Below are 25,279 nucleotides of genomic sequence, written 5' to 3'. Positions count from 1 at the left end.
GTACCTTCTTACGACAACGTTCAAAATATACAGTTGAGCGTGGATTCGCTTCAAAATGATTTGGCCAAATTACAGCAATTTCAATCGAAAAATGAAGATTTGGAAAAATTGAAACTCGAAATCGAAGAACGAACTTCCGCAATAGAAAAGAATTTCTCTGAACTTCAAACCGCCGTGAGCGATATAGACGCAGAACGCTTGCATGTCGTCGTTTCCAAATTACAAGAAGAATTCACCAGCACGTTGGAAGAAATTAAATCCAAGTTGCAGACTTTGGAAGATACAATGACGAACCTACCATCGTCGGACGAACTGCAGGTCATCGGTAAAAGCGTCGCGAACATAAAAATTCAATTGGAGGCCTATCAAGATTTCGAACACATTCAAACCACCATCGCTACGCTTCAGGCGTCTCTGGAGTTGATCAACGAAGAAATTAAAAACATTCACGCTGAAGCGAGAGTGTTGACGAGCATTCAAGACACGTTGAGCACGGTTCAGCAGAAGATCGAATATTTAGAAAATTTGAACGCCGAAACGAATCTCGCTCATTTTCATCACGTACTGGACAACATACAGGGTGACTTGGAATCGTTACGGACGAGCGTGCCTTCGAGCGAAGATTTGGAAAAATTGAAAACGGCGGTGACGGCACTATCCGATTCGAACGACATCAAAAGTTCATTGAGCGATCTCGAGAGTAAAGTGGCCAATCTCCCCACCTCCAAAGAATTACACGCTTTGAAAAGGAACATATCTCGAATGCTAAAACGACTAGAAACGGAAACGGCGAACGTGGAACAGATTCGAGACGAACTTACTTCGCTGGTGTCGACGCTGCCCACTTCGCAGAGCGTCGCCGACCTTCACACGCAGTTTACCGAGATGCGAAGCATCGTGAACGATCTTACCGAGAAAAGTTCGAAATTGAATCAAGTCGAGAACCTTCAGAGTATCGTCGTCAACATCAGAGATCAAGTTGGAGTGCTGGAATCCACGCAGGAATCGACGCTGGCCTCTTTCGGTGCCAAGTTGCAAGAACTCAACGAAAACTTCAAGCAGTTGAACGTGGAAGTGAAAATCAAACCGTCATTTTCTACAGTAACGGATACCATTGTCGAACATTTGTTGCCCATCGAAAATAAACTCGGACAAGTTCACAGTAATCTGCTCGGCGTCGACACTAAATTCGCTAAACTACATTCTCTGCAAGCCATCGAAATCAACAGCGTACCCAATCAACAGAGAATCTCCACGTTCGTCGAAGGTAACAAACTGTACATGTTGCATCCTTATCATCCGTACTACAAGTTTCTCCTCGATGGCACGATTCAGATAAACGAATTTTCGTACTGGTCTCACGGTAGAAAAGCTAGCGTTCCCACCATGACTTTGATATCGAATCGTGGTGTCCAGAAAGCAGGAAACATTCCTCTGGCACGTTGGAACGAAACGCGCAACATATATGAAATACACGAAGACGAAGATCTCACTGTTTTCGACGTGAGTGCCGGCGATAAGCTGATCATTCAAAACACGAGCGAGGTGCCACCCTCTTTGAATCCCATCACGCTTGTGCTTCTCTTGAAACGTAATCTCTAAACAAAAAAATGTCTAGGCAAGCCATCGTCGAAGAATTGCATAAACCTGCACGCCGCAACTACGAACGTTTGGCTGTGGTAACCAAGGGCATCGATGACCTCTGGCAAAGCGACCTCGTGGAGATGAGCAGTGGCAATTTGAAAAACGTACATAAATGGAACAAGGGTAACAAGTACCTCCTCACCGTCATAGACACGTTTTCGAAATTCGCATGGGCTCTACCTTTGAAGGCCAAAACAGGAACGTGCGTCACGGAAGCATTCAAGACAATTTTTCGCGAAAGCGGCGGCAGACGACCTCGGTTTCTGCAAACGGACAACGGTAAAGAATTTTACAACGCCGTATTCCAAAAGTTTATTCAAAAACACAAGATTCGACATTATTCGACTTTCAGTCACATCAAAGCCAGCATCGTGGAAAGATTCAATCGAACCTTGAAAACACACATGTGGAAACGATTCACGCTTCGGGGAAATTACAAATGGGTCGACATCCTGCCGGAACTCGTCGACACCTATAATGATACGGTACACAGAACGATAGGCATGAAGCCAGCTGACGTTACGAAATCTGACGAGCAGCATTTAATTTCTACAGTTTACTGTCCAAAGTACACACCCACGACAAAAAAAGCTAAATACAAAATTGGAGACCAGGTGAGGATCAGCAAATTCAAACGCACCTTCGAGAAGGGGTTCACAAAAAATTGGAGCACGGAACTATTTACGGTGGTTCGAGTTCTACCCGGAAACCGACACACGTATATAATAAAAGATAGTAGCGGCGAGATTTTGAAAGGAAGATTTTACGAAGAGGAACTCTCTAAAACGAAACACCCCGACACGTACCTCATCGAGAAAGTATTGCGTAGGAAAGGTGACAAACTGTTTGTCAAATGGCTGGGACTTCCGGAAAAAAGTTGGATCGACGCAGACGAAGTAATCTTATGAGTACGTGGAACGTGGTAAAGCGTCTACCGGATCCGGAAAGTCAAACGAGAAAAAGAAACGGCAAGTTGCTTCCCGACAGCATTCGCTGTCTGATCGTAGGTCCTTCGGGGTGTGGGAAAACGACACTGCTCGTGGACAATTTTCTCCTCGCACCGAATTGGTTAGATTGGAAGAACAGGCACCTGTACGTGTTCTCGAAAAGTTTGGAGCAATCCAAATACCAGCAACTGATGAAACTGTACGATGGTCTGGACATTGCAACGTTCGCCTCGGAAATAAAACCACTCGACGATTGTCGTGAAAATTCAGTTGTTGTGTTCGACGACGCCATCCTGGAAAATCAAAATGAAATTCGCAACTTTTTCACGCAAGGTCGTCACAAAGGAATGGATTGCTTCTACCTAGCTCAAACGTTTTCCAAAATTCCAAAACAGTTAGTACGAGACAACGCTAATTTCATATGTTTGTTTCGTCAAGATCACACCAACCTCAAGCACGCGTACGATGACTACGTAGGCGGAGACATGAACTACAATCAATTTTCGGAAGGCTGCTGCTCTACTTGCTGGAACGGTGACGATTTCGGATTCGCGACGATCGACATGACGAGGAAACCCAACAACGGAAAATACAGAAACAAAATCAACGACTTTCTAAACGTTGCAACGTTGTGAGAAACGACGTATATAAATAACGTCATGACGAAACGAAAAATCGAAGACGAAAATCTCAAGTTGCGAAAATACCTCGCGAAACGCTTCAAAGGTTGGAAATCCGAAAATCGCGGATTCTACGAAGAGAAGAAACGTCAGGATCAACCCGTGATCGATGCCATCAGCGGTCTAGGTAAAGAAATTAAAAGTGTCACGGAACAAAATAAAAATTTGATTAATGAACTCGTACCGCTCGCAGCTAAAAGTTACGCCGTACCCACACCCATTTCGAGCATTCCTTCGACGCCGTTCGAACTGAAGGATGCACCGGCACGACGTCGAGCCATAGGTAGCACGTCGTCTTCGGATAAGATCGAGTTGGGACCTTTGGCACGAGACTACCTGAGCACGGGGAAATTCGACAAGGATGAAGTGTTCGGATTGTATCCCAGCATGGAAACCAACGAAGGCGGCGGTGTGGTGTGGAAGATTGGGAAATCGAAGGTGACCTTCGAAGGCAACGACATTAAAGTCAATTTAGGCGACAAGGATAGTTGGAACAGGTATCCGGGTACGGTGGGACTGTGGGAACTCGTCGCCAAAAAGCAGCCGAAAGATTACACCGACGAAGATTACCAGAGTTACAAGGAAATTCTGATCATGACGGATGCCTTGTACCAGAACAACGACGCCTCGCAGAATAGGGTGAAATCGAGCAGCGGCGAGAAGTACAGGAATCTCATCAAACCGATTTGGAACCAGGTCAAAACGGGCAGCGGCGTCAAACGCTACAACACGCTACCCAAAGAATTCGTTTGGGTGGACGACGTTAGGAAACTCGTGGACCGATTGTTGGTGATAGCCGGCGAAGAGAATGCAGGCAACCGTAATTTCTACAACGAGAAGGTTGGCATCGTGGACATGATCAGCACGAAACTTTCCAACTTCATCGTGAACGACGACAAGGGCATAGGTTACCTGATCAAAATCATCAACACGCTGCCTCCGAAATTCTGGAACGTGGCCGAAGGAAAGGGACTCGTGAACGACATCATCAACAAGTTACCTTTCGAGATGCATCTACCTGGCTACCAATACTGCGGACCGGGTACCAAACTCGAGAAAAGATTGGAGAGAGGAGACAAGGGTGTGAATCCGTTGGATGCCGCATGCAAAGATCACGACATCGCCTACAACACCACGCAGACGGATCTGAATGCACGTCACGAAGCAGACAGAAAGTTAGAGCACGCAGCTTTCGAAAGGTTCGTGAGTAGAGACGCATCGTTGGGTGAACGGGTCGCCGCACTGGGTACCACCATCGCCATGAACACGAAACAAAAATTGGGGTGGGGTATATAAATAACATACAGTAAAAAAAACAACATGGCTTGCATAACTGATTTGCCACCCGAGCTACTATCTAAAATATTCAAAAAGGTAGTTAACGGAGATGTTAATAAACTTGTAATCATGGCAAAAACAATGCCGGAATTTCGCATCCCTTGTGAAATGGTTCTCAAGGACCTTCTTCGGGAGATCAGCGGCCTGAGGTGCAGTGATCTCAACATTCTGCTTTCGGCTGCAGGGGAAAAATTAAACGATAGGTCGGACGAACTGTACGAGGCGATGCAGGGAAGAAGACAGTATACTGATGATTGGTACAAGTCTATGCAGGAGAAGGAAGATATCACTACGCACATCCTCGCGTTTTCCGAAGCACGAACTTTCTTCCTCTGTTAAAAAAAATAATAATATATATACGTGTCAAAAAAACTTGATATATAAATAACACACATCATAAAAAAATAATCTTCGGTATATATAAATAACACACTTCGTGAAAAACAATTAAATTTCTCTAACACACACACTGAAATTTTTCTCTTCTTCGATATGACAACTGAAAAAATGAGTGATCTCCAAGCATTAAAACAAATGCTAAATTTGTCAGTCGAGTATGTAAAAATTCGGGAATTGGAAGTCGACAAATCTTACACGATAACTTCCGGTTCAATCGTTTCTACCCAGTATGGCCCCAAGGTACGCCTGTTGCTCAACGCACAATACAGTCTATTTTTACCAGATCGATACGCTAACATGTTATCGGACGAGAAGCTATCTATTTTAATCGAGAACAAAACTCGAATCGTGTACAAGGGGACAAAGGAACTTTTTGGCAAGAAAACAAAGCACGTAATAGAATTTGTGTAGCGACTGCGGGGCCGTGAAAAAAAATCTTAGAATATTTATATATAAATAACATACCGTAAAAAAACTACACAAGAAAAAATCTCAGAATATATATAAATAACATACCGTGAAAATAACACATAGAGCATCAACATGAAGCCCAAGGGTGTCGTGTACCAGATACCATATTCGAATCTAAAAAATCTAGGTACCCTCGATGGGTTACTCACCAAGAAACAACGCGAGAAGAAACGTTCTTGCTTGTCGAAAGGACATGGAATGAAATTGCTGCTCAGCACACCTCAATTGAAAAGGTTGCAGCGTTCGCGGAAACAGCAAAAGATCGGAGGTTTCATATTCAGCATCCCGGCCATCCTGGCAGCATTGGGGGCCGTTGGAAGTTTGGCCGGCGGAAGTGCCGCCATTGCGAAAACCGTCATCGACTCGAAGAAGAACAAGGCGGAATTGGAAGAACAGAAACGTCACAACCTGGCCATGGAGAAGAAGGGGAAAGGTATAACCAAAAAACAAAAAAGCAACCTCGATGCTTTGAAGAAATATAAAAAAAAGAAACAGAAGCACTCACCAACCGAGACATTGAATCTCTGATCGAACCGTTACAAATCAAACACTTCAGAGGAGTTTTCATGTCCGACTCGTTACCTTCAAGCGTGAAAAGAAGAGAATGTGGAGTAGTCAACTTGGACGGTCAAGAAAATCCAGGCACGCATTGGATATGTTACCACAAAAATGATGATAAAGCATTCGTTTTCGATTCTTTCGGAGGTGTTCCACCTACAAATTTAATTCATTATCTGAAAACGAGCAAAACCTCTATATACTACAACGACGAACGCATTCAAGATTTCGGAGACGTGAACTGCGGTCATCTCTGCCTCTCCGTGCTCGCGTTTCTCTCTAAAATAAATAACCCTACGATCGAGGATTTCCAGAAAGCATTGTGGAACCTGAAACAGCATCACTAGGATGGGCGTGTTCCATCTCACGAGCGAATCTTCGATCTTGAAACTCACGTTGCACGACGACATCGTCTATCCTAAATCCGTGGCTCTGCGTGCATTCTACAGCATGTACCTCATACCTAACGTTACGCAGCACAACAACAAAATTAGCGTCGGAAGCGAACACATCGTCGTCACGCCAGGACAATACAATCTTTCCACTTTGCAAGCTCAGTTACCGAAAGGCACGTACCTTTCTCAAAATTCGGTCACGCACAGAGTGGAAATCCTGTCGGCGACGGAGACCGTGGACCTGGGCACCATAGGAGAACTTTTAGGTTTCGAGAACAACACAAAACTCGAAGCTGGCATCAAGCACGTGGCAACAAACATTCCTAAATTTTTGGCCATAGAGACTCTGAACGTACACTGCAACGTGGCAGAAGGTATGATCACGAAATCCTCGGACGGATTGTTAGGAAGTCACAAGCAGACGGGAATCATAGCCACTTTCAAACCAAGTTCCGAGTTCATGGAACCGATCATCTACACGCCCTCTTCGCCGATCTATTTTCCAGTATGTCGCAACCGCATAGACGACATAGAGTTGGTGGTGACGAACGAGAAAGGAGACGTGGTGGATTTCGCAGGTGCAACAACTACTGCCATCGTGGAGATCAACATATAATAAATAACCATACATGTAAAATGGAGCAAATCGAAAGTTACGAATTGCAATCTTTCCCTCCCAACCGTCGCACGTTCGCCAATCTCAACGAGGCGAACAGGGAGATCGAATACGATGTGGACGTAGGCGATGGGTTCGTTCATCCTCACAGAGCGGACCTCTACCTTCAATTCGACGTGGTAAAGAAGGAAAGCGGAGACGCGTTTCCTGCAGCAGCAAACTTGATACTCGTGGACAACTTCGTGCCTCACCTGTTCTCGCAGGTGGAGGTGAGGAAACACAACACCGTCATCGACAGAATAGACTATCCAGGCATCACGTCGACGGCAGTGGGAACGTTGAAATTATCCAAAACGGACGCAGCGTACTACCAGGCCGGGGGATTCGAAGCCGGGACCAAAATATCGACGAGAAGTCACACGGTGCTCTTTCCCATGCGTCTGCTGCCTGGTTTCTTCTCGGACTACAAGGAGATCATGTGGAAGGGAGGACTGCGCGTTACGTTTCGAAGAGCGGCCAACGACAACGACGCACTGATGCGATACGCTACTTTGGGTCCGGACGGCACCACGCCGATAGCCAACACTTTACCCGAAGCAGCCAAGTGCGTCATCCGGAGCATGGAATTGAGAATGCCGGTGGTGGAATACGAAACAAACTACGCCCTCAAGTACAAAGCGGAGATCTTGAAAAGTCCGCAGGTGTCGATTCACTTTCACGGTTACCAGTGCGTGCAGAAAATAGCGTCGGGAAGTCACATGGAATTCGACGTGACGACGCAGTTCAACAACATACAGTTCGACATGCCAGATTTCGTCGTAGTGCTCTTTCAGACCGGGAGGGACAAGAATCAGGAAAAAGATTCCAGCAAGTTCGACGACTGCAAGATCAAGAACGTTTATCTGAAGAACGGTAGGAACGAAGTGTTCCCGCGCGAGAATTACAACCTCGACGTGACCAAAAACGATTACCTCAAACTTTACGAAGCGTTCTCGGCTTACAAACGCGTGACCGAGGGAAGCGTGGACATGTACTACACGCCCAGCGAGTTCAAAGCACGGAGACCCATGACCGTCATCAACACATCTAAGAGAAAGAAGGTTGTGGTCAACGATCGAACCAACATCAAGGTCGTCTGCGAGTTCCACGATGCCTTGCCCGAGGATACCCTATGCAGTGTCATCCTGATTGCAGAGAAGTCCTTCGCCTACGACGTGAAGAGCGAGAGGGTCACAGAGCAGTTTTAACAAGTTTTTTAACATCTTTTCTTGCACAATAAGAAATTTTTTGGACTAGCACAATCAGTTACAATAGCACAATACGAATTTCACTAGTTCAGATCAGTTACAAATGTCAATTTCATTAGTTATCAGTTACAATATCTTTTTTTGCACTATAGCACGAGACAATCAGAAAATTTGCACAAAAAAAATTTGTTGTTGTTTTTACACGTGAAAATTAACAATAAAATTTCTTTTTTTATCGTTTCAGATGGTGTCGAAACATCAAAAACATATACACACACACTAGAAAAAAAAGCATGCAACTTTATTTGTAACACACGCACATACATTCTCCATCTTCATCAAGAAAATATTATAATAAACATAATTATTTTTATCTATATCTCACAATAAAACTCTATATCCAGAAATATTACAACATCAAATAACACTAGAGTCGTTAGTACACGTTGCATGCATTACGGAGGTCCTCTGTAGAGTTTCATGGAAGTTTGAGAAAAAAAAAACGCGTGAAACTCTACAGAGGCATGACTTTGTTAGCCGTGGCCATTAGAACTGTGTTGGGCACCACGCACCCTCGCGAGGTTATAGGGGCCAGGTATCCTAAAAACAACAATTATTATTTTGTTTGTTTGCTTGCGTCACAATACAGGCGCGCGCGCGCGTGTGTGTGGCACATCGTTCCCCCGAGAGAGGTTTACAAAGGTCACGATATACGGAGTTGGAAAATTACGATATGGCGCATTCGCTCCTTACTGTTGCCAGCCATAAATCTCTCTCTCTCTCTTCATCTTACAGCAAAGTTGGCATCTCTATTTTTTTTTAGTTGTAAGTAAATTGCCAACACACACTAGTTAATAATGCTACATATTATACGCGCACACGCACACACATACTATATTACCATCCACCCATCTCTCTCTCTTTTACGGCAGTACATATTTGTTGTCGGCTCTCCTTCTTTAGTGTGTGTAGGTTGGCAAAAATTGCTTTATGCACTGTAAGGCAAGCCTCAAGCCAGATTGCCAGCTCCTTGCTTTAGGCTAGGTTAGACAAAAAAAAGCTGTAGGTAGGCTGTCGGTTGTTTAACTCTTCCCTCTCTCTCTCCTCTCTCTTTTTTGTAAAAGATTATGGCAAAAATACCAGTAGGTTGGCAACCTTGCTTTATGCACTGTAAGGCAAGTCTTAAGTAAGGTTGTCAGCTCCTTGCTTTAGGTTAGGTTAGGTTAGGTTAGGTTAGGTTAGGGTGGGTTAGGTTAGGTTAGGTTAGGTTAGGGTGGGTTAGGTTAGGTTAGGTTAGGGTGGGTGTTGGCAGCTGTCGGTTGTTTAACTCTTCCCTCTCTCTCTCTCTCTCTCTCCTCTCTCTTTTTTTTTTTTGTAAAAAGCTATGGCAAAAGTACCAGTAGGTTGGCAACCTTGCTTTTTGCACTGTAAGGCAAGTCTTAAGTAAGGTTGCCAGCTTCTTGCTTTAGGTTAGGTTAGACCAAAAACCTTGGTGATTTTTTTCGAGTAAGATGTTGGTAATACTGTATCCGAAAATAGGGGGGGGGGGGGTTTATGCCTTACAAGAGCAAACCATTAAAGCAAGCCCCACCAAGCTTTACTTTCGGGTGTAGTGTTGGCAACACTGCGAGAAAAAAATTGCCAGCTCCTTGCTTTAGGTTAGGTTAGACCAAAAACCTTGGTGATTTTTTCGAGTAAGGTGTTGACAACACTGCGAGAAAAAGGTTGCCAGCTCCTTGCTTTAGGCTAGGTTAGACCCAAAAAAAAAACCTTGGTGATTTTTTCAAGTAAGAGGCTGGCAACACTGCCAGAAAATGGAGCTCATGCCTTACGAGAGAAATCCATTAAGGCGAGCTCCACCGAGCTCCAATTGGTGTTTGTCAATTCTCTATTTGGGTCTACTCATGTCACTTCGAATGGCAGCTTTTGCCGCGTCTCTCGCTGCAGGAAGTTTTCTTTCCGTAACTGCTATTTAATAACACAGTGTTGTCATCACGTGAATTTTATCGTAGCGTAAGCGTAAAGTGGCAATAATGCGACTTAAAAAAATACAAATACGTATGCGAATTTTATCGAGCTATATTTTATTTGAAGTAGGTACAATTTTGTCAAAAAATGTGTTTTAAGTGAAGCATCTTGCCAGCTAGGAATTCCACTTCGAGCACTGGATTTAAAAAGATTGAAAAGTTTGTATCAGCTTCTAAGTTTTATTGGTCTTTTAACGTGAAACACAACGCTTTAATGTGTTACTATGGGATAAAAGTTATGGATACTCGAGTTTGGACTCCGCAATTAAAAATTAACCAGTAGACCTACATAAATACGAGCAAAATTTTGCTTATTCAATTCTGCGACGAATTCTTTTAGAGTTTGCCTTCATTTTTTTATCGCCGCTAGAACAAAAAAAAAGTGCCGATCCGGTCCAGTACGGGTAGAAAGGTTTTAAATTTTCAGATTTTTAAATGGTTCTTATAAACTTTGTGAAACAAATACGATCTTGGTCTTCTTTTGATGTTCTTTGCAGCTGTTTATAAAACACATTTTCATCATCAGTTCACATTGCGAAACCGATTTTGTGCAGATTTTTATTCAACAACGTTGAATATCTATCGCTACAGCGATGCCCGTTGAACCGTGGCCGCCAGGTTCAACACACAGCTTTATATAACAACAAGGAAGTGCTTTTCAAAATATATATTATGTTGAAAGGAAAAAAAGAAACAAATTCATTAACTAACATGGCAAATGTCACTTTTGGGATGTATGGAATCGTCAGCTCCTGCGCCGATAAACATAAAGTTATCGCACCCGGACAGTCGAACATTGCCCAGCAAACACATAAACTTGCCTGAAAATAATAATAATAAGCCAGTTCTTATGCTTGGCATGGAAATCCACGATCCTCAAGGAAACTATCCTCGGAAGTCTATCCGGAAATCACGTGGCTGATTGCCCGAGAAAACCTTTTCATTATTCACCGCCAGGAAAGCTTCAAGAATTATTTCATACTGGAGGATGTCCTTGAACGCCTGAAGCTAGAAGGAACGTTACAGACAATCATTCAGGGCGAGAATCAGTATTTCCAAACTAGCACTTTTAGAGCCAAATTTCGACCCATTTGCGCGTTTTACATGAAGAGGCGGGGAGCATATAGAGAGCTTTAGGGCAGGATGAAGGGAGCGACCAATAGCGATCACCCCGCCTCCTGTGAAGTTCTAAATGAAGTTATCACTGCGAGACGTCTAAAACTAAATCGTAAAATCACACAAGTGTAAGTAGCGATCCTCTCCCCCTTGCGTCTAAAATCCACTATCATCCGTCATTTTAAAATTCAGGTACTTGAATTCTCACAAGTCATTTCGAACTACAAATCGCCAATTTACATAAAGAGTAAATGGTGATAACTCTTTAGACGTCTAAAAATACCACTTTGTGATGTGTTTGCCATAGGCGTAACTTAGCGGGGGGCAAGAGGGGCACTGCCCCCAAAATGTTTAGGTTTACTAAAATGTACATTTTAGTCTGGAATTGAGCATTCCACGGAAAGTGGTCCTACTCCAAGTTTAATTAATAATTTCCAGATTGATTTTAATTCGAATTGCATTAATATTTGAATCATTAACAGCTGGTAGTCTGGCTCTAAGGGTGTCCACTTCAACCTAATTTCCAGAAGTATCACCCCTCTCACCAGGTACGTAGCCAAGAGGAGGGCTTGGCTCCGAAATCCTACAAATATCAAGTTTAAATAGTGCATAGCGGTAATAAATTGTACTTGCTTAGCAGGAATAAACATCTTGTATAATAAGTTGTAATACCTATAGGGGCTATCCACGAATAAACAAAAACATATCGAACGGCACAATCGATTATCGAACTGTAGCACAACAACTTCCGGTTCACGGCGGCCGGGTAATTCAAGCGCGTACTTGTGGCATTTCTTCTCGTTTTGTATACCGGATGAAATGGAACATATAAAAGCACTTGACGACGAGGAGAATAAGAGATATCAGGGCAAAGTAGAGGCCTTTGCATATCAATTGGATGAGCAACTAGGAAGTAATACGGCATTATTCCAAGATGAGATCCTTTTGCTGATCGTCGTTTCATTGGCGATATTTGTAGCCTACATATTAAATAGAAAGTAATTTTTCCTACAGGGCGAGAGCGCTTAAATACATACATTTATGTTTTAAGTGAAGAAGTGCGAGATGTACGGACATATAAAAAACGGAAAAAGGAGCTTCTTTTCTTCTTTCTTCAGTCAGGACGAGTCAGAGGGATGCGATAATGAACACTTGCTGGTTTCGTTCTCGTTTGAACGCAGAAATACAAAACGCTCATTGTTATTTTAAGTCAATTTTCTGCTATTTGTGTTAAACATGACGATGAAGATGAATAATAAACTGGAAAAATTAATGATGGGACAAACACAATGACACACCATTGCCTCACCACAGTGTTCAAACCTAGGACCTCTTCTCCATCAATGTTGATTTGATTGATTGAGTTGGTGTTTTAAGCCCATTTTGTGCACAGTAAGGTTAATCGGGACTGGACCTACAGTTTAAATTGGGATCCGAACCACTATATGCCTCCACCGGGAATCGAACCCGGAACCCCTTGATTACAAGGCGACGAGGCTACCACTGCGCCATCGGGGAGGCACTCTATCTATCAATGTTGAAAAGATTTCCATTGCAAAAGACGAAAATTAATAATAGTACCCGCACTTAATTTTCTGGCTACACAAAAAAATATTTCCTCTGGTTGCACAAAAATTTATTTCCTCTGGTTACACACACACAAAAAAAAATCTGGTTACACTAAAATTTAATACAGTTCGTGTGTACTTCAAGAACTTAACGTGTAACCTATCTGGCCATGCCCGAGCATATTTTGAAAGGAAAAGTAATATTTTTGCTCATATCACTAAAACAGAGAGAAAATCGAGATTTGAATGATTTCTCTTCTACTTTTAATGAAGTGCAAGTGGTGCGGGACGCAAAATTTTTGGTTGGGAAGGAAACAGGACGGGGTATTTTTAAAGTCCTGACGTTCAAAACGGGAAAAATAATGCTATTTCCCGACTAAATTGGGAGATTATAGGAGCGGAAAATATTCAACATTACCCGATACTAAAAAAAAAAAATAATAATAATTATACACACAATTTCACCCTCGGGTGATGATTTATTTTGCATTTCTGGAATAAAAACTGCTAATTTCAATAAATTTCGGACATTTAGTACAAAAAAAAATATGTAGGGAACTCATCATTTTTTCCGAAGCCTGGATCGGAACGGGATTGTTTTTCAGGTCCCGACTTTTTGGGTTCCTGCACATCCGTTGTCATTACTGCGGAGTCTACTCCTGCTAATGGCCTTCCAATTTTCACGCCTGATAGCTTGAATGCAATAATTTTGCGCCTAGATCTCGAGGAAATGGATCAAGAGAGATCCATGAAAGATTATTTAGCCCTGATCGTAGTTTACATCCTCCTTGTACACACCCATTCGTTCCTTTCATACATGACACAATCTCAGCTCCTTTTAGCAGCATGTTATGAGCCTACGAACCGGAAGTTGTTGTGCTACAAGTATGGCGTCCGCGCGAAGGCACGTCCTTCCGGTGGATAGCCCCTATACTGAGAAAATCATCTTCATGGTTTCTACCACCAACTTTTTCACCTTTACATGGCGGTTCTTGATAAGGGATGAGCCCCTCCCGAAATAAAATTCTGGCTACGGACCTGCTACTCACACCTGTTTTTGTGTACATAATGATGCAGCATCATTTGATGCTAAATGTCAGTAGTAGCTTCTGCTTATTCGCACGTGCACACCCAAATAAATCTGTAACGCAATTAATTTTTATTATACTTATTCAATGAACATCATTCCTTCAAAACATCAAATGTTTCTGCGCCGCTTCACCTACCATTTGCTTCGCTTCACCAGCAGACAGCATCTGCCTGATCTCTCGCGTAGATAATGGTGCGCTCAGTAACATAATTAGAATTATGTTACCTCTGCTGATGTTTGCAGCAAGCATGGAGAGATTGGGTCTTCTGGCTTGCATTATTAGGGCCTTCATTCTCACAGCCAGTGCTCGTACTACCAGCAGTAGAGAAAATCCACACATCATTGCAAATCGGCCGTTTTTTTTTAGGAAAAGGAAATTTCGATTACACTCCCACACTGATCCGAGCATGGTAGGGGTAGGATGGAAAGGGGCTGAGGGTGGACTGAAAGCGAATCCGCTTTTTCAAACAATGTCTTGCATTGCCTTTGTTTATACCGCGTTTGTTACAACCTGTCCCGCTTCCCGCGCTAGTTGCTCCCTGTCTTTTCTCGGTGCTGGGGAAAGTCAAAGCCAGGCAGCCAATTAAAATACGCAACGTCGCAACAGCGTCTACGTAAGCGCCTCTCTTCTGGCTTTCATTCGCTCCTCGCTGCCCAGCAGACGAATTTTTCCTCTTTTCTCATTGGCACCGTAACTGTTGAGCGCTCCCTAGCGCGGGAAGCGGGACAGGTTCTACCAAACGCGGTATAGTTTAGTACGCTTAGACAAGATCAGGGGCGCCGACTTGTCAAAATTATTGGGGGGGGGGCTCTGATTACTGAAATAAATTAACGAATGACTCACTCCCTCCCTTTTTCAAAAATGAAAATTACGTCTTCGTATAGGAGTTTTTAAGCAGCTATTATATTCCTCATGCAAATGAAATGTAACATGAAAAACGTTTACAAAATGTTTCAAAGTCTCTTTATCTCTTTTGTTTTTTAGATAATTAACATTTTTTATTGAAAAGTATGTATTTACATTACGAGGCCAACCTATCAGTTTTATGCTGGCCTCGGTAGCCGAGCGTGTTGGGTGGTCGACTCAACTCGCTTTTATCCAGAGGTCTCGGGTTCGAGTCCCGGCAAGGGCATGGGTGTGTTTTAATGTCTGCAACAGACATATGACGGGTTGAAAATAACCTTAGTGTTGACGTACCCATAAAATAACAAATATTTACAATATTTAACAGTTTTATTTAATTATTTACATAAATGCTAACACAAATAGCAGGAAAATATATTTACTTTTTTGTTCTTCTACAATATTTTACTTTTCAAATTGAATTTTGCAATAATAAAAAAAAATAGCATGTACACTAAGATATAAAGTGACATACACAACAAAAACATATGAACATGATTTAAAAATAAAGCAAAAGTTGTTCTACGCACTGTTTTTTTTTTATGAACTCATTAACGAGCAGTCTCAGGTCTAAATTATCAAGCACAGTTTGATGTATGTGGACTACCGCTAAGCTGCTTAGTCTCTTCTGCCCCATTGTAGATCTCAAATGTCTTGAGTCGGCGAATAGCACTGAATGACCTTTCGGCTGTGGCTGTCGTCACTGGCACAGTGCGGAGGAGCATCATGAATTTGGCAACTTCAGGCAGAAGCTCCTGGAGGGTGCTGTCTTCCAAAAGAAACTTCCTTATGTCACGCATGGTAGTTAGTAGAACCACTTTCTTCTGTTTGGCGATATCACTAAGCATGGACATGTGTAAGGAGAGCCTATCAGCATCCAAATCTTGGCGAAAGAATTCTCGAGTTTGCTGAAAGTTTGTTGTGCAACTGTTCACAGCTGAGATGCATTATTTCTCTACGGCTGTTACTTTTTGTAGTCCTGTAGATTCATGTCCTTGTTTAACACATGATTTTGCTGTGTCACAGACGTCAGTGTATATTGATTTATAATGCTATTTTGGAGTGTAGAACTTGTGAGTTTTGGCAGCATCTAGATTTTCAAGTCTCTTAGGGACGTGACGTTGCCAGGGCAATTCTGGCTCATCAACGAGGCTGGGTTTGCCCTCTGTGCATTTCTGCAGAACTGTTCAAAACCCATTCGCTTTTCTTGAAAGATGTCAGTCAAGTATTTTAGTTTTGATTCCACTTCTGTAGCACCAATGCATGGAAACTGAATCTTACAGTTTACCTCTTCTATTGGACCCATCACATGGCAGTAGAGGGAGATAAAGAAAAATGTCTTGAAGTGAAGCATGGTCTCCAGGTATCCAGCACATTTTGATGCTGCATTAGTAGAATCTTCTTCAGAAAATTTCTCAAAAAAATTGAGAAGGTTTTCATAGTTCCTTAAGATCTGTTGCATACTGGAGGCTCTCAACGTCCACCGACGAGGGCAAAGTGGTCGCAGTCCAGTATCGCCAGCCTTCTCATTCACATCAAAAATATTCCTAAATATTTGCCTTCTTTTAGGGGATTCCCAAACAGTCTTTAACAAGTCGTTGGCTAAATTCATTATGTCTCTGATTAATATATGTATAATAGTAAATAATAATTATATACTTAATAATAATAATCCTTTGCGCAACAGCCCTGAAGGGCCTTTGCTTACCTACCGACTGCCGGTCTTCCTCCCACGCTTTCCTTCGTCACCTCTAAGCATGGAGATCTTCAACCAGTATTGGAATAGCTGGGGGGTCAGCCTGACGTATCCCCAGCTGTTATAGTAGGTTTCCGGGACCAGATTACGCTTACTCATTCGAAGCTCCCTAATTTCCTTATGATGGTGGGTTGCCACCGGCCCTATACGTAGGCCGAATAAATTCCGACCAGAGCCGGATTCGAACTTACGCCATCTTGCAGCGAACGATCTAATTATATACTTAGTATATAGTAATAAGTCATGTGTTTTGCTGTCTCCAGTCATAGCCCCCATAGTTGATGGTTTAGCGGTCTCAGCCCCCAAAGTTGATGGTCTAGAACATTTCAAATTGGTATTTAAAGTTAAGTTCATGTGGCACAATTCAGAGTAAACTTTACAAGAGAAGCAAAATAATACATTAGATCCTCTTAAGCAAAATTATTTGGGGGGCTCAGCCCCCACATCGTTAACATTGGGGGGCTCGAGCCCCCCCAAGCCCAATGGAATCGGCGCCTATGGACAAGATAAAATGCCACTGTAGTTGAATTATCCGAGCAGAGGGAGCGTGGACATGTCAAGATTATTGGGTTTTTGTGGAAATCTATGTAATGGACTAATGAACTTGCCTGCCTGTAGCTATAGTGGAACCACGAGCAAAACAACTTGCGCAGACCCGCAACTCCTGTGCACCGTACCCCCGCGAGTAGGGGAAGGGGAGAGTGGACCATGCTTCCTTATGGCCCCAGGTGGAGGGAAGAAGGGAAAGCTGCACGGGGACTTTTCGACCCAAGGTTTTTTTTCCTTCTGGTCGATCTATAGTTCTCATTGCATACATAGAGTGTGGGTTTTTGTTTGTATGCTTTCAATATTTCTTTTGTTTGTCTCCAAGATGCTATAATTTCTATTTACTAATTCGTAAATTAATTTCTTCTTAGATAGTATACCTACACATAATTTTGCTAACCACAAGATAATTAAACCCCGATTTTACTATGGCAGAGAAAAGAGGGAAATTTCATCAAATAAGAAAGAGGTATGTAGAGCAGACATGTATAAATTTCTTATTTTTACTTTTTCTGTCTTTTTAGACTTATTGTTACAATCAGGATGAATGATGTTTAGGTGAGAAGTGGCTCCTGCAAAGGATATTCATGCACATGCTGGTACTTTAATGTGAAACCTTTAGTGACAAGTTACTGAGTCAACAACTCAGCTCTTGACCACTGAGTAGAAAAAGCAAATTAAGCAAAATTGATTTGAAAGATCATAACTTATTTAGATTGTGTCCACCAAGAGATTTATTTCATTTTTGAAAAAAAAATTGTTACTAATGCGATAATGCGAAGAATGAGTAATATAGAAATAATATTTCTTTAGTTGATAGCTATTAATATACAATTTATCAGTATATGCCTGGAATAAATAATAAATCATTCACAGATTCAATTATTTGCTGACATCAATGAAATACTAATAAATAGCAATTATTTTAAATATTCTGTCTTCCTAATCTGCAGGATGGATATATTCATGACATCACAGTGGAATTCAGTGTACATGGAAAAGAATTTATTCTTGATTTGCATTTAAATAGGTAAGTTTCATGTTGTATAATGATATTAAAAACAACTTGGATAACTGTATACATTGTAATTAGTTAACTTTTTTAACTCTATAGTGCAACAGTTCTTTGAAGGACAGGGTCTACCAAGCAGCTTTTTATTGGGCAATGCATTGATTCACATTATTACTGTTTTGTCTTTTGAGATCATTCTGCAATCTGAATGGGAAAAAAATACATGTAGATGTAACTCAGTGCTTCCAATATCTATTTTCAGAATATTTTATGATAATACAATAATATTTTATTATTATTATTTAATTTTAAACTTTGCTAAGATTGGGTCCTTAAATTTGTCATTTTTTAGTATTCCTAATATATACTAAATATTTATTCCCTTTTTTATTGTTTACGTATAGTTTGTATTTACTAAAATCTATTCTAACTTGCATTTCAAACTTTATACTTTTATCCTTGTAGGGATCTAATTCCAAAAACATATTTTGAGAAATTCCAACAGGATGGTGATAATGTAGTTAATAGGCCTACAGACAAGGTAAGATGGCAAAAATTGTACATTTTTTTAATGTTAGAAAAATCTAAGTTTTATCACAGCTTTACCAGGAAGAAAATAAATTAGTAGCAGTTAATAATGATAACAACCAGCGTTCAAAGTAGGAGGAATGCAAAGTTATGTTGTCCCCAAGCTAGCCTTTTTTTTCTTCTTCTTCTTCTTCAAATCAAACCCCCAAGCTGTCTCACTCACCAAGTTAAACCATAGGAGGATGTCTGTCTCCTGCTAGCTCGACCAAACATCCTCCCAGATAACAATTTCCACTTAACGGGCTGATAATAGCAGGTGTGGTGTGGTCTGAGGATTGCTTTTGTAACCAGCCTGCCAAAACTGGGGGGCAAGGACTCTTTACTTTTCATGATCGACAAGGTTTAGCATTAAGAAGTCATATTGCAGGGGCAAAAAAATAGGGCCATGGGCAACTGCCCCCCTAATCACTACCACTGATAATATATAATATTAAATATGACAACTTTTATATATTTTTAATAAATTTGACACATTAGATTCAGTCAATATCAGAGTACCAGTATTTTTCAAAAGCAAAAATAGTTTTAAAATTTAAAGTATTATTCTTGTTCTTAAGCTGCTACAACTCCGTACATTGAAAGTTGTGACTTCTCAAAAAAATTTCCTCCATTATTCTATCCTGGAATTACACTGTCCACTTGTTAATTTTAATTTCTTTTACGTTCTTTATAACTTCATCCTTGCATCTACTTACTGCTCTTGTTCCTATTGTCAATCTGTAAATACTTTTCATTAATTTTCTATTTGTAATTCTACGTATATGTCCACTCTACCTTAGTCTTTGAGACTTACTGTTTATAGCATTTTTCTTTTAAATTATTTTATTTAACTCTTCATTTTTCATGTACTCCAGGTGCTATCTGCTTCTTATTGGTTTGTAGAATCCCCTTAAAATTTTCCTTTCAAAAACTTGCACCTTTTGTTTCTGCGAGTCTTTAAGTGCTAATGTTTCATAGGCATATGCAGTGATAGGTCTTATAATAAAGTCATTACATTTTTGGATATTAAAATTTATTTCAAAGAGGGTTACTTTGTTACCTAACAAACTCTACTTGCTTTTACAATGACAAATAGTTACTATACACAGAATGCCAAGATTCCATTCTGACAGAATGGGTATTTTGTTTCCCAAGGAATATGTTTCCTAACAGATGATGCTCAGAAAACAAGGCAAATAATGTTTAATACATTTGAAGTGTAAACATATTATTTTTCTCTACAGAACAAGAACCTTATCACTGTATTTTTACAGGATGTTCAGTTGTGTCACTACCAGGGAAAGCTGAGAGGTGTTGCAAACTCTTGGGCTGCTGTATCTACCTGCTATGGCCTCAAGTGAGTAAGAACTAAGACATAAATTGTGTGTATTACTTCATTTATAAAGGGCATAACAATGTAAGTATGTTAAAAAATTTACACTTAATTAGTCTAACCCCAATCAGCCTTAAAATCGGGCATTCCATAACCAACAAACTTTGTAAGAAGTAAAAGGTTATTTTTTAAAAGTAGCTGATTAACAACTGGGTGGCCAGAAAGGTATCATAATGTGTGCTGTCATGGGAGGGCACAAAAATAATTGATCTTTTCTCATTCATTCATTCATTCATTGTCTTCTACCCAAGGGCAGGTCTTTCCTTAGCAATATTCAGCCCTTCACTTTGTAGCACCACAGGACCCATTTATTTTGATGTCATCAAACGTTTGGTATTTTCTTCTTCCCCGGAGTTTCTTTCCCTTGACCATTCCTTCAATAGCATCCCCAATTCTTTCTAGCTTCTAGCACTGTTTCATTTCTCACCTTTTCCTGTCCATTTCACCCGTTCCATTCATCTTTGTAACCATATTTCTAGAGCTCACTTTTTGTCACTTTCTCTCAGTGTCCATGTTTCCGTGCCATATAGAGCTACACTTCATACAAAGCATTTCAATAGTCTTTTCCTCGGTTCTTTGTTCATAGATCCACAGAAATTATTTTTTTATTGATCTTTTCTAATGTAATACATAATGAACGATTTTTAAAATACTGCTATTGTTTGTATTTATCTTCACACAAATAGGGGAGATTGATTGATTGTTTTTTTGGTTATTTAACATCAATTTTCTACCTGGCCATGATGATGCGAATGATTGGATGATTAATAAAAATTATGAATGGACTCGCACAAATAACCATACCTAGTGAATATTTGTGTGCACCCTTCGTCATTTCATTAATCAAATGCAGTCTTTTAGCTTTTAGTGGTTTGGACACCAGCATTTGAAAGGAAGTCAATTGAGCAGTATTGTAACCAGATATCGACTAGTGAGCCCCTGTTTGTTTGCCATCACTCTCCACATAGAAATATTCGTATCATGCCCATCATTAATTCAGACCTGGAACGTTTTCACTTAGGGCAAGTATAATATATACCAAACCACAATGTTTGCTGCATTTCATTCCAGCTGTGCAAAATTACATTTAAGTTTATTTCGAAAAATCTGTGAGAACACATATTCAGTAAGAGTAGTACATATATATGTATCTGAAGCAATTGTGACATGTTGCCTTTTTTTTTTGTAGGATAAAGGTTTGCAGTTTTAAGGTAGTGTAGAATTTGAAACACTTCCAGTGGAGGCAAATTCTATTAATTTCCTTTTAAGCATGAAGGTATAATATATATTTATAACATCCCCCAAGGATTAAAAAATATGATCGTATTTAGAGGGGAGTTTCTAGGGTTCAAACCACCCCCCCCCAAAAAAAAACTTCTGACATATTGGATTAATGGAAGTTCAGAAACCAAAATCTGTTACTCATTTTCATTTTTTTTTTCGAAGCATCTCAAAAATACAAGGAAACAATGTTGAAATGATCCATCTTGAATTTTCATACATTTGGAATTCTAAAACTTGAGTGAAACAGGATTTATTCTCGAAATCGCAGCCCACCCGCTCCATTTTTACTTCTGCTGTCCTCTTTCCAGTGTTGCTCCTGCATCACAAGGAATATAGACTGAAAATTCCCTTTCCAACTTTTAAATTCCCTGTCTGATAAAGTCGAAAATCCTCCTTGAGGAGTTCAAACCTTAAATCTCCAGTTTCGTAGCACATTACGTTCGTGATTTAGGTTACAATCCATGCACCAGGCTAAGTTTTTAAAAAGAATAATTGGTTCCACACTTTTCAAAATTCCAAAAATTAAGTTTTAAGGTCAAACAACAAAAACTTGAAAAAAAAGTCCTAGCTAGAGGGTTGCTTGGTTGAGTTTGAGATAGGTTGAAGGTTGCTTATATGGCTAAAACATCTCTCTTTCTCCAATGGTCTTTCCTCTCAGGTCACAGATTTATCGATTCATTGCCATATTTATTTCTGGTGTGTGTGTGTGTGTGTGTGTGTGTGTGTGTGTGTGTGTGTGTGTGTGTGTGTGTGTGTGTGTGTGTGTGTGTGTGTGTGTGTGTGTGTGTGTGTGTGTGTGTGTGTGTGTGTGTGTGTGTGTGTGTGTGTGTGTGTGTGTGTGTGTGTGTGTGTGTGTGTGTGTGTGTGTGTGTGTGTGTGTGTGTGTGTGTGTGTGTGTGTGTGTGTGTGTGTGTGTGTGTGTGTGTGTGTGTGTGTGTGTGTGTGTGTGTGTGTGTGTGTGTGTGTGTGTGTGTGTGTGTGTGTGTGTGTGTGTGTGTGTGTGTGTGTGTGTGTGTGTGTGTGTGTGTGTGTGTGTGTGTGTGTGTGTGTACACATTCAGCACTATCTTCACGGAATCTGAATGTCTGATGTTTTAGCTGCAACATGATATGAAAACTCAATATGCTGACCAAGGCAGAAATTTATTTTATTATAAAACATAAACTAAACGTAATGTTTCAACCTTCTTCTTCAGACTATGAACCAAGTACAAATGTAACAAGGTACAAAAAAAGGAGGATATATACACACAAAAATACTCCCCTCCAGACTATTAGAAAGTTGTTTCTGGAACATTCTAGCAGGTGGCTTACCCTTGTCAACTTTACTTTCACCTGAAAGTGAATGTGGTTGGACTCTTTATCTCATGCTCTATTTCCTTCATTCTTCTTCCTTCTTCTCTCCTCTTTCTCTCTTGTCCTTTCCACTCTTTCTAACACCTTCTTCCATTCTTTGTTTATCATCAGCCCCCCATTCCAGTTTAGTTTATGTTTTATAATAAAATAAATTTCTGCCTTGGTCAGCATATTGAGTTTTTCATATCATTGAAACAAGGCTTAATGGTGTTATAAATGCAACATGATATTGGCTTTCTGATCAGATTGACCCTTATGATACGATCATCTTGCTGTATGGCAATCTGATCTGGGCTTTTTGCATTGCAAGTTCATATGGGTAAAACAGAAATTACAAAGGAGTCTTATAGCATGTAACCCTCTTTGTAAACAATTTAGAAATATAAATATGGGAACAAAAAGGTTGCTAGAAAATATTGCAATTACTCTTTTGTTACGCCTTTCATCAATTTCAACTATTTGTCATTCATCCTCACTATTGCAATTAACATTGTCAAAAGTGACAGAAAAGCAATGCTAATAAACACAAATAGAAGTTCAATACAATACTCTTCCTTTCTTCCTGGAACGATGTTAATGAGATATGGTCAAAACATGTGTGTTAGTTATTTTATTGTACTGTTTTTAGTGTGTGTTTGTATGGTAAACCTCGATAATATTCAGTTGTTCTTAGCTTTCATGTAATTTAAGTTTTAATTATTTTTTTTGTCAACTTTTTGTTGCATTCTGAAAGAATATTCATATTTATCATTTTTGTAGTGACTAATCTAGTGCATTTGTCTGTTATAGTGGTGTTGTGTTTGATGGACAGGAAATGATATATTTGGAAAGAATGTCCAAAACTGAAGATCACTGCTACTTTTACAAGAATTCTGATTTCAACACCAACTACACATGTGGTAATTATTGTTAAATATTCATTTTAATTCATTAAGTTAGGCACCTACAGGAGATGTACTACATAGAACTGTTAGCAAAAAATGCAGGCTCGATCAGAACTCGAACCTGGGTCTCTGGCATTCCCTGCAATTGCTCTACTACTGAGCTACCGAGCCGGCCTGGCTTTGCCTCATTTTCCATTTCTGCTGTTTTACCTGTGTGGAATCGTCTCTGCCAGTGCTGCCGCAACGGAATCTGTTGCCTTTGAAACACAGTAGATGTTGATGTTGCCTCTTTCCTCCCAGCATAGAGATGTTACTTCATTAAATTAGGCACACACAGGAGATGTACTATGTAGAACTGTTAGCAAAGAATGCATTAGACACACACAGCAGATGTACAACGTAGAACTGTTAGCGAAAAATACATTAGGCACACACAGGAGATGTACTATGTAGATTTGCATTTTTCACTAACAGTTCTATGTAGTACATCTCCTGTAGGTGCCTAATTTAATGAAGTAACATCTCTACGCTGGGAGGAAAGAGGCAAAGTCAATGTCTACTGTGTTTCAAAGGCAACAGGTCCGCTGTTGCAGTAGCACTGGCAGAGACGATTCCACACAGGTAAAACAGTGGAAGTGAAAGATCAGGTGAAGCCAGGCCGGCTTGGTAGCTCAGTGTTAGAGCAATGGAATGGAATGCCAGAGACCCTGGGTTCGAGTCCTAGTCGAGCCTGCATTTTTTGCTAACACTTCTACATAAGTCATTTTAATGTTAAATATGTACGTATGTATACCAGCTTTCTGCAGGTTATGACAACAGTCACAATATTTATATTTTTATATTTTGCTTCAAAGAAATTTAAACTTTAGAATCACTGTATAGCTGTAGTTGTTGTAATATCTATTTGAATGCTGTTTCATTCACATTTCAAAACGATCAACTGCGATAGGCAGTGAATCACACTAACCAATAAAATGATTTGCTGCCAGATTTTTGCAATGTGAATTTTTGTTCTCCCTAATTCCTAAGATTGATAATTCTGGCATGAAAGCATTTTAACATTCAAGCAATTTCTTAAATGTTTGCATAACCACAGTTGCTAATATTCAATATAAAATACAGAATTTACTTAAGTGTGGCTCATAAGATTCTTTTGACAGCCAATGTTTTGAAGTGCTGCAGGTGTGGGGCAGTGGCGTATGCTGGTTCTAATGAGTGGGTAATCTCCGACCCTTGATCATCAAACTAATAAATGTTTCCGTGCATTTTATATCAGGATCCATATGGGATTTAGGAATATTTTGTGGGAATTTCAAATAATAAAACAAGACAGTATTATAAAGCAAAATAAAAAAAAAACTGTGAAATATAAAATGAAAGACATGCACTAGTGAAATAGAAACCCTCATTATTAATTTAAGTGCAAAATTCAACTTACTCCAGGACTCAGAATGAAATTCCCTATGAATGATAAAAAAAAAT

General features: G+C 40.3%; 1 protein-coding gene across 1 annotated transcript in view; it reads left to right on the top strand.

Annotated features, from left to right (window-relative positions):
* Positions 1 to 25,279, top strand: part of LOC145991501 (disintegrin and metalloproteinase domain-containing protein 12-like) — a 66,212-nt gene that overhangs the window by 7,103 nt on the left and 33,830 nt on the right. The window contains exons 2-6 of the mRNA XM_083127519.1: positions 17,674 to 17,771; positions 18,256 to 18,332; positions 18,780 to 18,855; positions 20,156 to 20,238; positions 23,703 to 23,812. Of these exons, the coding sequence (XP_082983645.1) occupies positions 17,674 to 17,771; positions 18,256 to 18,332; positions 18,780 to 18,855; positions 20,156 to 20,238; positions 23,703 to 23,812 (444 nt within the window). The remainder of the gene's footprint in view (positions 1 to 17,673; positions 17,772 to 18,255; positions 18,333 to 18,779; positions 18,856 to 20,155; positions 20,239 to 23,702; positions 23,813 to 25,279) is intronic.

Source organism: Lepisma saccharinum, chromosome 8 (assembly GCF_977018435.1).
Source record: "Lepisma saccharinum chromosome 8, izLepSacc3.1, whole genome shotgun sequence".
Classification (NCBI taxonomy): domain Eukaryota; kingdom Metazoa; phylum Arthropoda; class Insecta; order Zygentoma; family Lepismatidae; genus Lepisma; species Lepisma saccharinum.
The sequence above is the reverse complement of the archived record's forward strand: the minus strand, read 5'-3'. Positions and strand labels throughout refer to the sequence as shown.